General features: G+C 31.2%; 2 protein-coding genes across 3 annotated transcripts in view; one reads left to right on the forward strand and one right to left on the reverse strand.

The window, feature by feature from the left end:
- Nucleotides 1-8,331, reverse strand: part of LOC126733751 (zinc finger matrin-type protein CG9776-like) — a 47,378-nt gene extending 39,047 nt beyond the window's left edge. Inside the window, exons 1-6 of one of the 2 annotated variants that reach the window (XM_050437138.1) lie at nt 8,211-8,331; nt 7,937-7,999; nt 7,804-7,884; nt 7,621-7,744; nt 6,416-6,597; nt 3,560-3,822 (exon numbers count right to left, since the gene is read on the reverse strand). In XM_050437138.1, the coding sequence (XP_050293095.1) occupies nt 3,560-3,822; nt 6,416-6,597; nt 7,621-7,744; nt 7,804-7,884; nt 7,937-7,948 (662 nt within the window). In that variant the 5' untranslated portion in view covers nt 7,949-7,999; nt 8,211-8,331. Of the gene's footprint in view, nt 1-3,559; nt 3,823-6,415; nt 6,598-6,655; nt 6,758-7,620; nt 7,745-7,803; nt 7,885-7,936; nt 8,000-8,210 lie in introns of those variants that run through there. The other variant, XM_050437139.1, reaches the window with a different exon arrangement.
- A 925-nt stretch (nt 8,332-9,256) lies between these two features.
- LOC126733943 (nucleoporin NDC1) lies at nt 9,257-11,251 on the forward strand. The gene has a single exon (XM_050437432.1). The coding sequence runs from the start codon at nt 9,451-9,453 to the stop codon at nt 11,155-11,157; it is 1,707 nt and encodes a 568-aa protein (XP_050293389.1). The 5' UTR covers nt 9,257-9,450; the 3' UTR covers nt 11,158-11,251.
- The last annotated feature ends 3,153 nt before the right edge of the window (nt 11,252-14,404 follow it).

Here is a 14,404-nt window from a genome sequence, read left to right on the forward strand (position 1 = left end):
ATTATAAGTAGATTTATGTTCCGTTAAACCAAATACTTATATGCCATACATTAAATGTCATTGTAGGTGAATCCCTTTGTTTTTATGCATCTATAAAATACTGTTATTTAATTCATTTTTAAAATAGGTTCTTATGTTGTCAGACCTTTCATTAATAAATAAAATATATAATATCTGTTTATTGTAAACATCACAGCGATGTAGTGTAAGACTCTAATGATGATGAGTAACTCATCCAAATGCCTGACTCTTGAAAAAGATTGGCATTTTTATTTGTGGAAAAAAGTCTTCCCGCCTTTCCCAACCTGCTATAAATAATTAGTGTTTAATTCATATAGTTTTTACGTTTCTCAAATTATTTTTAATTAAATACTATTAATAGTAACAAAAACAATACCAAAGGAGGAACAACAATAAACAGCAAACCTTTTTTGAGTGCAAAAATAAAAAAAGTTCCAAAATTGCAAAAAAAGGGCATTAAGATTTTAAAATGGAGTAAGAACTTAATATACTGCATATAAATATTAGAAGTTGATGACCTTGTATACATTATAAATAAAAGTGAACAAGATGAAGCTCTATATTTTAACCTGCCAAACTATACGTGTACATTATTGCAGAAACTTGAGAGGTGGTGGTGCAAGTTTGTTTATTAAGAATTATTTAGAACATGAAATAAAGGCACTTTTAAAGAAATAGAAGAAAGTAATTGCAATTTGGTAACTGTATATCTGCATATAAGTGTGAATCATGCAATCTAGAAATGATACAATGATTTTTATACACCCCTTAGACAGACTTCAATTTAAATAAATGAATCAAAAGCAATTAAGGTATATACAAATATAATCAAAATGAGTGCTTTTATTATTCAAAATATAGTTATTCCTGAATATGCAATGAGGGAAACTGAAAGAACTTCTAGATTTTGATCATATTTTTACTAATAACTATTTTTCTAAAAACCTATTACTCTTATAAATTACTTTATACCAGATCATTAAATCATGTATATAAAAGAGTAAGAACAAAATGAGAAAAAAATTTCAAAAATTATGAGATGGCATTACATCATTTAGTGAACTAGCAGAGTTAATTATATAATCAAAGAGTTTTTGCAAGAAAGAATGTAACATACAAATTTATAATAATTATTGATTGGAGGACATGAAAAAAGTGAAAGAAAGAAACAATCTATACAAAAGATGAAAATTTATTAAAAATGAGGAGACAGAGAAACTTGAAAAAACTTAAGAATGAAGTAAATAATTAATAAGGAAAGAATATATATATATATATATTATATACAGTGCGAACGTAAAGGTTGGAATAAATTCATTTAAAATTCAGGGGTATGTTCAAAAAAAAAACGCTCGGACATGTCGATTTTTATTTTTAACTGCGGGTTTTCTTACTATAATTTTATGTATACAGGGTGGCCCAAAAATAAGTTACGGTCATCAACGTAATTTTTTTAAATGTAAACATTTATTTTTTATTTTAGATTTAGGTTCTACATCAAATTCTAAGTACATTTTATGTACCATGTCCTATACCTAAACTCGACCGTTGACGATTGAACACAATAAAAGGCTATTTTTGGAAGAGTTATTTATATCAAGCAAGAATACATAAAAATATTTTAATTAATTTATTAAGTGTTGAAAATGGCTGCCACGAACCTCTTGGCAATATCCCAGTCGATGCTGAAATTCTTGTAAAACGTTATCGATAACAGAAGGTTCTATCAATCTTATTTCTTCCGTTATTCTAATTTTTAAGTCTTCAATGTTGTTTGGCCGATTAACATAAACTTTGGACTTAAGATACCCCCACAAAAAAAAATCTAAAGGAGTCAGATCCGGCGATCTGGCCGGCCATTCAATTGCACCCCTCCGACCAATCCAACGTCCAGGGAAAACGGTATCCAGGTACTGGCGCACGGGACGAGTGTAATGGGCTGGAGCTCCATCTTGCTGATACCATAAGGAATTATCTAATATATCCGGGTCTTCTGGATCGGGGTATAAAGTGGCAAGGCATGGAACCAAGTCATTTTCTAAAAACTCTAAATACCTCTCACCATTCAAGTATCCTTCAAAGAAAAAGGGCCCTATAACCCTGTTTTTAATCACCCCCGCCCAAACATTTACTTTTTGAGGGACTTGGCTGTGGCACTCCATCATCCAGTGCAGATTTTCAGTAGCCCAATATCGGCAGTTTTGCCGGTTTACACTACCATGAAGACAAAACGTTGCCTCATCAGAAAATACAATTTTTTTTGAAAATTGTACAAGTCCATAAGTCTCTCACAAAATTCTAAACGCCTATCTGGGTCATCTTCATTTAGTTCATGAACCAATTGAACTTTGTAAGGGTGCCATTTATTTATACCTAAATACTTAACGACGGATGTCTGGGATATCTGATTTTCTAACGCAATATTGCGAGTCGTTTTATGGCAATCTTCTTCAACTGCCAGCAAAACATTTAGTTGCTTCTCTTCTGATATACTTGACCGACCTTTCGTATAATTATCCCTGACATGACCCAAATCCCGATATTTCTGTTCTATTTTACTGACAGTACTTTGAGATATACGTGGCCTATCAGGATACTTGGCATGATAAATTTCACAGACTTCCATCTGAGTGCGCATCCTGTTTCCATAACCAATCATCATCAAAATCTCTATTCGCTCTCGCTCACTAAGACGTACCATTTTTTGATAAACTTAACACAAGCAAAACTTTGCTTAGGCATCTAAATCAAACTAAATTCACTCAAAATTATTTGATGTCAACAAATTGTGACAAGTTAACAATCAAAAACACCAACCACAAATGTAAATAACCAAACAATAACTGATAGATAATACTTAAGACTGCAGATACTTAAGCCCAATTACGACTAATCTAACATCTAAATTGGAATATAGTTTTATCCTTCCATATATCAGATCCTTAATTCCATGCTGGGAAAACCTTCCAGGATACTGATTAGGTAATTCAAAGAACTCAAAACAATTTTATTAAGATGTACCATAAGCACAATCTAAGATCCAACAATAACTTTAGAAATAAATACTCAAAGGCTGCATATATAGCAGAAATAACTACCAAAGACTGTAGTGGAAGCAAGAAATATTAAGCAACTTTTTCATAATCGCCATAACATTGATTCGCCATATTTTAACATTGATTTATCGATTTATATACATAACTTATATATTTATATTTAAAAAAATATATTACTGTAAGTACCATATATTATATTTATTGTAAAACTGTTAACAGTTAATATTAACAATTTTACAATAAATATGTGCATATATGAATACATACGTACTCTTTTGAACTCATATAGAAATTGAATAAATAAAAAATATACCTTCTGTTCTGTACTAGGAATTATAGTAAAGCCATCAGCCTTAACTAGAAATCTCATTACAAAAAAAAGTATTATGCACAAAATCTTCGAATAAGGATGTTTAAACTGTATAATATTGAGATATTAAAAAGTATATATCATGTAATAGCCAACACTTATTGATACTTACTTCTCGTTACCAATCATATCAGTAATTTTCTCAGAGTGTACGGATTTCTCTCTATCTAATCTGGTTCGACTACCCGACCGAGATCTCTCCATTCCTTTGCTGTTTTCCTTATTAGGAGGATCTCTTTTAGGTGTATGGGACTCCTCAATCTCCTCTCTACTCAATTCCGCTTCCAGATCAGACGCTTTTTTGCCATCTTTTATTATACTTGAAAGCATCTCTATTACGTTTAGTATTGCCTTAAGCTTTCCTTGAATTTCATCCTAAAATGAATTATTTTATTTAATTACTGACATAATTAATCTATTCATTAGTTATAAAGAAGTAAAATTTACTTAAACTTAGTGCTGGCCCTGATGGTATACCCAATTATTTTTTGAGAAAATGTGTATGTGCCCTCTATTATCCCCTCTTTATTTTATTCAGTAGGTCTTTAGACCTGACAGTTTTTTCATCCCAGTGGAAACTCAGTTTTATTACGCCTATATTTAAATGTGAGGCTACTAATGAAATGATCAATTACAGGAGTGTGTGTGTACAGTCTGCCATCCCAAAACTTCTAGACAGTCATATTTATGACCAAATTAATTTTTATTGCAACTTCTGTTAAGTGAACAGCATGGCTTCAGTCGTGGCAAGTCTGCTATTACAAACTTGTTGCTGTATCAGGTAAGGATGTGCGATACGATACGATTTTCTCGAGTACCGGTATTTTTTCTTCCGATACTCGATATTTTGTACCGTTACTTTAACGTACGATACGGTCCGATCCGTTTGAGTTTTGTGCAGTACCTATCATATCTCGTATCGAAGAATGCTATGAAATAAATTTAATTTAATCAAAAAGATACCACATAAATTAATATGAATGAAGCAGTGAAGCACGGATTTACTCCTGTTTCGTTCTGTCTTTCTGTTTATCCGTAGTGTTGGCAGATGCAACCCATTTTCTGAACGCCTATTTTCAAAGGCTGATGCGATAATGGATGAATGCCGTAACAGACTTCTTGGAAACATCTGGTCGAACTTGCATTGTCTTATTTATTTAATGTAACACGACGTTTCGGTTGGTAAGTATCTCCAACCGTTATCAACTGTAAACTGGACCAGTTTAAAACAGTTTACACTTGATAACGGTTGGAGATACTTACCAACCGAAACGTCGTGTTACATTAAATAAATAAGACAATGCAAGTTCGAGAAGATGTTTTCACTGTACCATTGTCTACCTTCAAAAACAGACTTCTTGGAGACTTTCAAGGCTATTATTTTTAAATTCGTTAGAATTAAGTTACTGGAATTTGTAATTATTTTTCAATTTCTAGAATAATTATTTTTGTCTTACGTTTTAATGTTTTATATTGTTCGGTTTTAATTTAAGTGACGACAAATGTCAAATTTTCACTTGTAGTTATTTCGAAATAAATGCTGTTAATAAATAATATTTCAATAAATAATACTAAAATTATCAGTATTGACCATACCAGTCCGCGCTAATTTAACATTTAAAAAAATATATATATATTTAGTTAAATCCATCGTACGATACTTGGAATATCGGTACTGAACTTGTCGATATTGTAACCAACCGGTACTTTTAAAACGATACGATACGATCCGAAATACCGGTACTTTCCTCAGTATCGCACATCCCTAGTATCAGGGTGCTCTGTTAAATGCTTTGGAGAGGGGTGAACAAGTGGATGTAATATATACAGACTTTTCCAAGGCATTTGACAGTGTCAATCATAGCTTATTACTAGAAAAATTGAGACTTTTTGCAGATGATTTATAGGGTGATCAGTTCAGAACAAGACATGGTTCTCTTGCAAGATGATCTGAATAGATTGTGTGAATGGTGTGTTGGTAATAGTTTGGCTCTGAATGTGGGTAAATGCAGTTACATTAGTTTCTACAAAAGAAACAAACGGGTAACTTCCTCCTATACTATTGATAATGTTAATCTTAGGTACACTGAAGTAGTAAAGGACCTTGGTATCTTTTTTGATGAACAATTGAATTTTAATACCCATGTAAATACTATTATAACTAAAGCATCTAAGGTCCTTGGTTTTGTCCTGCGCAATTGTAAGGATCTGTCAGTTGAAACTTGCAAAAGGTTGTACATATCACTTGTTGTCTCTTTGTTGGAGTATGGATCAATAATTTGGTCTCCTCTGTACATGAATAATTGTATGGCACTGGAGAGGGTTCAAAATAAATTTCTACGGTTCTGCCTTTATAAACTTCACATTCCAGTTCCTAATGACCATTGTTATGATGAAGCAATAAACTTGCTGAATATGCAGAGTTTACTTAACAGAAGCACTGAGAATAATTTGGTGTTTATTTATAAACTTTTGAATGGCCTTGTGATTTGTCCCGAATTACTTAATAGAATTTCATTTAATATTCCACACCGTAATCTGAGGGTAAATCGATTGTTTTCTTTGCCTTATCATCATACCAACTATGCTATGCACTCGCCTGTCGAAAGGACCTTGAGGCTGGTAAACTCTACTGGAATTGAAGTTTTGGGAATTTCCTTATTGCATTTTAGGAGTCTTATTAAGAGTTTGTAGGATTTTGTTTTTTGAATTAATTTTGCTCCATGATTAATAATTTGAAATACATTTGATCATTGTCATTGATAATAATATATTTTGTTTTTTCTTAGCTAATTTTGCATTGTTAATTGTTCTGATTTTGAGAGAATATTGTTACTATTTGTAAAACGGTTTAATTATTGGTTAGGTAGTATAGTTTTTATTTTTTTTTCAGAAATATATATATTTTTTGTAATGGGGTTGATCCCGTGTATTATAAATAAATAAATAAATAAAAGAAAATGTTTACCTGTAATTTTTCATTTTCTCTTAATACAGATCTCAATTCTTTCTCCGCCCGTTCGTCTCCATTCAAATCCTGTTTTTGTTGTTTCAGTTGGTCCAGTTCACGTCGCAATACGACCGCCTTTTTCACGTAATCTTCCCGCTGTTTGGTTAAAGTCGCCTTTTGCTGCTGTATCTCGTGCACCACTAAAAAAAAGACCCGCAGTCAACTTACAGTCCTAATCAAATATCAAACTATCACAACATTATCATTTTGTATCGTTACTCCAGTATTTTTAAATTTTATCGGGTATTATCTATCGTCCTTCCTTTTTTTTTAGGCTGCACATTTATCCATGTCATATTCCTACGAAAAGATCATATTAAAATGATGAAACTTCACTAGGTATCTACATATTCAAATATCTTGAAATACAAACCATTTCTTTTGGTAATTTGTTTTTTTTTTTTAGTTTTTCTTCATTAGTCCAGTACATCGTTGTGGCAGCAGTGGATACACATTTTTTAATAAAAACTTATGGTCAATTTTGTAGAAATAATGATTTTTTGTAACACTCCGAGTTTTCAATTTATTACACATATTATGTTTTTTTTTTCTATAGAACTTAATGCTATCACTTTATACATGATTCAATTTATATTCTGAACTGTTAATTTAAGTACAACATCTAATCTATATAAGAGAATACTAGAGAGAAAAAAAGGCGACAAGAAACCCTTGTAAATCCCTGGAGCTTGTTTCATGGTATTGCAGTTTGCTGATGATAGACAGCTTACTAAAGAAATTGAGTTTCTGGTTAATTTTATTAGCAGGAAGACCTAAATTTCCTCTGTTGGAGTTAGGAATTAAGAATCAAGAAGTACAATACAAAAAAGATTCTATTTTAAGAATGCTTATGGTCAATAGTGAAGACTCATAAATGATTTAAGTATTATAAATAAAAAAAGGTCACTTTTAAATAATTTATAGTTTAATGAGCAAATGTTGTAAATAAATAACATAATGAGTTTCTCATCTACCAACGCACAGGAAACAATCATCTTAAAAACACAATTTTCCCTTCATACAACTGAAAATTAGAGATGACTATGATGCACAAAAAAAATTATCAAATTCCGACAAACTTTGCTCACTCACAACCATCAACAAAAAAAAAATCACATAAATCCATAATAAAATAATTGGCACAGTTAATAATCAGAACTTACCTTCAGTTTTTTGCTGTTCTGTGGTGGAAGTATTACTGGTGGGTGGTGGTGGTTGGATATACTCAGTACTTCCTACCTGATTCCACCCTTGCTGCTGGTAAGCCTCTCCCCCTGGAGGAACAGGCTATTACACAGAAAAAAACATAATTAGAAAATAAGACTTTTGGTAAAATCTTGCTATACCTGATAACCATAACCAGCATAATATGAAGCTGCTGCTGCTGCATAGGAATATTGATATGGATCATATCCCTGGTATCCCGTCTAAAAAAAAATTATTGTTAATATTGGGGCAAGGGGTTATGGCAAAACTTACATTGTTATACATTGTAGGTGAAGTTTAAAATTGGTCCTTGAGGTTAATCCCTTGGGAGCAATTCTGGAAAGATCATAGATCAAAATTGACTAATTAAGGGATTAAAATATATAACTGAAGTTAAATTATATTAAATAATTTACACTAATAATAGCCTTTGCAGGTTATTTCAAATAGTTGGGATGAGGAAGTGCTTGTTGTAAATAAAGGCAAACTTTATAGAGGCTTCAATGAGGTTTATGCCCGGCACTCGGTAGAAAATAATAATACTTACCAACGAATTAATGAAAAAAATCTTAAAGTCCTAAAATAAACCACTTAAAGGAATAAAAATGCAAACCAAACACCTCGCCATAGGATAAAATATTTTATCGGGTAATGGCATAGGAGTCCGAAAATATTTTGACATTTGACATTGACTTGACGCTTGTCAATGTCAACAGTTAGGACCTTGGCAATGAAAGAAGGACCTGATCCAATGTTGTCAGATGTTGGCGGGAAATTTGAATTTCGTTGAGCTGGTTTTGGTAGTGTAATAATTTATCAAATAAGGGGCTTTACTATATGACTGCGACATATATGAATTTTATTAATCTACTCACCCCCTTATCTGTAACAAATTTTTGAAGTGCATGCAGTGTTTTATCAAGCCTTCGTATAATAAACTTGAGTATAAGAAGAGACATAAGAATCTAAACCATGTGTTCGATCTACACATACATACATTGTTCTCTCCAAATTTTTAAAATAATTCTTTCTGTATAGAGTTTATTAAATCAGTTCGTTATAATCATTAGGCGACAATTCTTATGAATAAAAAAGGGGATTTTACACCAAGTGTAAAACAAGAAAAAATCAAAAATACGAAATTTTTGACACATTATAAATTACATTTCAAATAAACGTCAAATTATTTTTTACGCACTAGTGCGTAAAAAGCGCTTCTGGGAATAAATGTGTGTGAAGCTAGCGTATCAGCTGAAATTCCTAAGGAATTTTAATATTTTTTTTCAGATATTAACAATGAATAACTAAATCGATTTATAAAGGTTACAAATTCTAACAATAAGGTCTTAAAGTAATTTTGTAGCCACCATAAATCGATTTAGTTATTCATTGTTGATATCTGAACAAAATAATAATAAGATCCCTTAGGAATTTCAGGAGATACGGCCATCATTTCGATTACATAACAGCGGACTCGGACTATAAATGGGTTCCTAAAAAAACGACATATGCTGCGTGCCCACTCCCTGGATCGGACGAAAACTTCACAGTCATAAGAGTTTTTGACAATTAAAACGTCATTATCAGCTGACATCAATTTGACAGCCGTTAAATGTCAAATCAAAATTTTTAACGGTTCCCGGCAAAACACCTATATTAAAACCCAGCAAAAATCTGTAAATTATAAGTTTCTAAAAAGTGCTAAAATCACAAGAAGCTACATCAACTGGATCCACGAAATTACTAATAAATTTTCATTATGCTGTAAGACTAAAAAACTACCAAAAATGAATCCTAACCTAAGACCACAACAACAAAGTTTCACCTATAAGGACTTGCTTTTATGGAAATTAAACTACGTAGTTTTCTCCAGCGTCGCCTCACAGTTGTTCATCCTGGTTTTCTACGTGTTCCTGATCAAAGCCGACCCGTTACATCCATTACAATGGTGCTTAGCCACTCTAGCGACCATGACATCTTTCAGCACATGGATTTATATGATACCATTTCTGATAATTATTTTTGGGCAAACGTTGATATGTGCCAAAGCCTATGTACTTAAATCGTCGTATTGCTCTACCAGATTTCAAAAATTTGTGGCCACTTTCTCTGCACACAATTTGGTTTTGACCTTCTTGCATGTTACTGTTGGTGCGACACTTATATGGCTCTTCTTATCTGTGTCTGGGGGCCAATACCAGAATTTGACTGAAGTATGTAAAGGTCAAGTGTATTGCTTGAATGAGGGAACATACTTTTTGATTTTAAGTGGATTTTGGACAGGATTTTATTATTTTGTTAAGGTGTATATTGCAGAAAAAAATCTGTCATTTCCAGTAGTGTTTCAAAGGAAATTTTTACACTTTAAATCTCAATTAGGATCAATAATAAACAAATCTGTTAGGCAATCGTTTTGGCCTTCATTCTACTTTAGTGTTATATATTATTTTTATGGAGAAACTTTTAGAGTTGGATTTAGCAATATGTTCGGCCTGATACAACATGAAGTTGACCCGACATTTTTTATCTATTTTCATCTCTGGTTCTTTACTGCTTTGTACTATTTTAACATGAATTTGATGAGGTTCTACTTCAACTTGTTCCTCACAGAACCTGTACAGTTTCCCCTATTCAAAAACCAAATGGGAAATTTACAATTGCAGGAAAGCATTAACAACTATGACTACCCAATTGTGCAGAATTTAGCTTGTTTGGATCTGTATTTGTTAGCGCAATGGCAGCCTGATAGGAGACAAGTTTTTTATACTTTGTCAAATCCTGGACAACACCCACACAACTGGAACTCACTTGTGGAAAATGTGCTAAAGTTGTTGAATGAATACACTGAGCTGCTAAATAAAACCATTGATTTGCCTGAACCTGTAAAGCCTAAACAGATTGTACAAGCACCTAGTATCCAGGGACCTGATCGCTTTAGAAATCTAAGAAACATGGCTCTTGTCGATAGAGATGACTGTTACAATTATGTGAATGTTCAAAAAAACCCTGCTGTAGAGTTCAATTTACACAATAACTTATCAGATTTCCTGACAGAAAAACTCACCAAACTGTGGAATTTTATAAAATTAATATTAGGAATAAATTTTTTGTTTGGGGAGTTACCCCAAGCTAATGTACGTAAATGTTTAGCAAATGGAAACCTGATCATTTGGGCTTCTCAAGGAATTGCCGATATAACAGCAGCCTCATTAGAAGAAGACAAATATGGAATTGTCCAGAAGGATCTTCCCATTATCATATCTGGCCTTGTCAATTTAAAGCAAAGCCTCGACAAACTAAATAAAATACCAGCGCTTACAAGAAAAATGGTGGGGTATGACGATTTTAATTATAAAATGAAAGCGGCAGTCACTGCCGCCGTAAAACGGAGTCTGTTTAAAATATGTATCAAGTTCGGAGATTATATGAATGATATACCACTTAGCAAAGAAATATCTCAGTACCTTCAGGTACATATTATTTGTAAGAGTTAACATTTTTATTATTAGTTCTTTTTTTAATATATTCTTTTTGTATGAGTGCATGATGGGTTTGTTTATGTAAATAAAAGTGATTTTTAAAAATTTTCATTGCTGTTTTATTTCCAGATGTTACCTGAGTGTAAATACCCTCTAAACTAAAGGTTCCATAAAAAGATTTTAACAGTTTTGAAAATATATTTGGTTTTGTTTCTGTGCCTAATGTAATATATGAGTTGTTACTTGTAATGTGGCATACATGTGAAAACCTGATATTGAAATAACTAATTTCAACATATTCCTCTTTATATGACAATTCTGAAATATTTAATTCAAATTTGAAAAGTATCTGAAATAATGGTAATAAAATACAAATATCAGAGTACGGAATAAAATGCTGGAGTATAAAAATGGTGAGTATATGAGACATTGAAAACAACATTAAAATACTCAAAAAATAAAACTATTCAGTAAGAAGACAATTATGTAAGAGAGAAGTAAATTATTAATTCAAGCTAGTTACATTAGAATATTCGTCCAGGATGTAGCTAGCTTTGATACTAACATTTTTGTTAAAACTTAAATCTAACAGGACAGTGTATTGATCTACATAATTTCAAAAAGAAGGTGTTAAAGATTTTTTTACCCATATAAACAAATGCCCACTACCATAAGAAGTGTCTCACAATTTCGTTTTTATAATTTTTGATGTAGTCTTGCAGTCTGTACGAAATATAAAGAACAAAGTTTTATGTTTTACAAAAAGTGGACAGCACGACTCACGATATCCTATTTTAGACAGAAAGCGAACACAAATGATGACACAACTTATTACAACTCACATAAGAACTTAGAACATGCTTAAACTGAGAACCTTGAGTCAAGCATTTTAGCAGGGAGCTTGTTTGACTCAAATTCTCTATCTCTAAATTTAAATAAAACTGTAAATATTGAATTCAGCTTAAAGAAACAATCAAAAGATATTAGCCAAATGGAAACTAAATTCTTGGGTAGAATACTAGACAAAGAAATCTCTTTTAAACTTATGTAACCAACTGGTCAGCATAAACTTTCTACTCAGAAGAATAATGCAGATATTGGAAGAATTGCTTATATGGGTATGTTTCCAAACCTTATAATGTATATGGTATCTTAGCATGGGGCAACACCATAGAGGCATAAACTGTTTTTAAACAACAAAAGAAACCAATAAGGATACTATTTAGAATAAACTAATGTGAGTCTTGTCGTCCTCACTTTAAGAACACAAAGGTACTATTCCTCCCTGCAATATATTTGCAACAGGCTCTTATGTATGCTAGAGAGAACTTGAATGGTCTTGACACATTAATCAGTTTACTCTTATGATACAAGAAATAAAAATCAATTAATTATACAGCAACATAGACTATCTTTAACCCAAAAAAAAAACTTGAAAGTTTATTTATTAAGTTGTTTAATTGTCTTCCAGAGAAGGTAAAGACTCTATAACATCTAACAAGTTTAAATCTACAATTAAAAAACTATTGCATCAAATAAGTTCCTATGAGGCCCATGAGTTCTTAGAGTTGGGTACTATATTACTTCTTGCCTGGTGTAGTTAAAAGTTTAAAAAGTGGATTTTATCTTTTTAAAAGGTTGCATAGTTTGTAATTGTGGAATATAGGTTTTATGGCGAGTTTTATAGTGTAGATTTCAGAAGTTGAACGCTTTTGTGTGTGTGTATGTCTTTTTAGATCTAATAATGTTACTTATTATTTTTGTAGGTAATAATTTTTCTTCTTATGATTGACAACATTAAATTGTATGATTTTATCTCAACTATATTGTACAATTGTTGTATTTTTTCCAGAATAAAGTTTATTCATTCATAAATTAAGACGTCTATAAAAAAAAGGGAGAATTCAAAAACTTTCTCCCAACAAAAACTATCATTTTACAGAAAGTTTCAAGAGTTTTTTAACTAAAATAACAGTTCCACCATAAATGTAGTATTCACGACAAAAAATTGATATAAGAACATATTTAGAAACTCTTTGAATGGTAATTTTCAATGTTATTAGTAGACGAATAAGCTTCAAATTCTGTGGATTTATCTATAAAAAAGAATCCCTATGACAGTCAGTATTATCTACAAGTTCAGTTGGATTACTTTTTTGCCTCTAGCTAAATCACTTGATGGAGTACTTGCACAATTAGATTTTAAAATCCTGTATAGATCATTTTTTGCATGAAAAGCTTTATATAAAGCTATTACTATTATAAATAACATTATGGTTTAAATACATATAAAAAATTAGTAATATTAATTATGTAATTGTATAACTCTATATGTGATTTTAAGAGTGTTTTATCTTTTACTAATTTTACACAAATTAATAAGGTACGTAATATTTATAATGTACTACTAGATTGTTGCTGTAATTTTAAGCTCCTTATTATAAGCTCCTATTTACAGAGCTCTTTAGTAATGACCCATTGTTGCCTATTGATAAGCATCATCCAGTTCTTTCAATTGAAGTAAATATCAATCAATAATAATTTTGAAGAACGTAAACAATCAATCAAATCAGTCAAAAAATTAAAAAAATTTTGTTGACAAAGCTATAGATAAAAAGCAAAACACGCAAATATAGAAACCAAAGTACAAGTACTAAATAAATATATACAAAACTAGGTACAAAAGACGTAAATGTACCTGGGTCAAATTTCTTATACTAAATGTAAAAAGTAAGAAAATAGGAAAGTAAATAAAAATAGTAACAAGAAAGTAAAATAAAAAAACCAAAAAAAAAGTAACAAAAACAGTTAAAAACATTAATACAATGTTTAAAAAGTCATAAAAATTTTTATAGAAATTTAGCAAACAAGTCAACAATACAAAATTTAATTTAAAAAAAGGGAATTTTGAACTTATGTACACATTGTTTAAAAACAGAAATTGGGATAATGTATATAAATGCTGTGAAGGAATTTTATTTCATATAATGAATGAAATTTTCGAAGAGTGTGTTCCTAAGTCAACCCAAGTGGGAAAGACCTTTCCTGTATGATACAATGGCGAGATCATTAAAATGATCAAAACCAAAGAGAGGTTTTAAAACAAATTTAGTAAATCAAAAATAAGCTTTTGGTGAGATAAGTACAGAGAAATAAGGCAAAAAATTAAAATAAAATAAAACATTTACATGATGATCATTTAAGTAGTGTAGAAGCGGGTTTATTTAGGGATCCCAGGTTTTTCTGGTCCCATGTTCGTAAT

The sequence above is a fragment of the Anthonomus grandis genome, chromosome 3 (genome assembly GCF_022605725.1).
Source record: "Anthonomus grandis grandis chromosome 3, icAntGran1.3, whole genome shotgun sequence".
Classification (NCBI taxonomy): domain Eukaryota; kingdom Metazoa; phylum Arthropoda; class Insecta; order Coleoptera; family Curculionidae; genus Anthonomus; species Anthonomus grandis.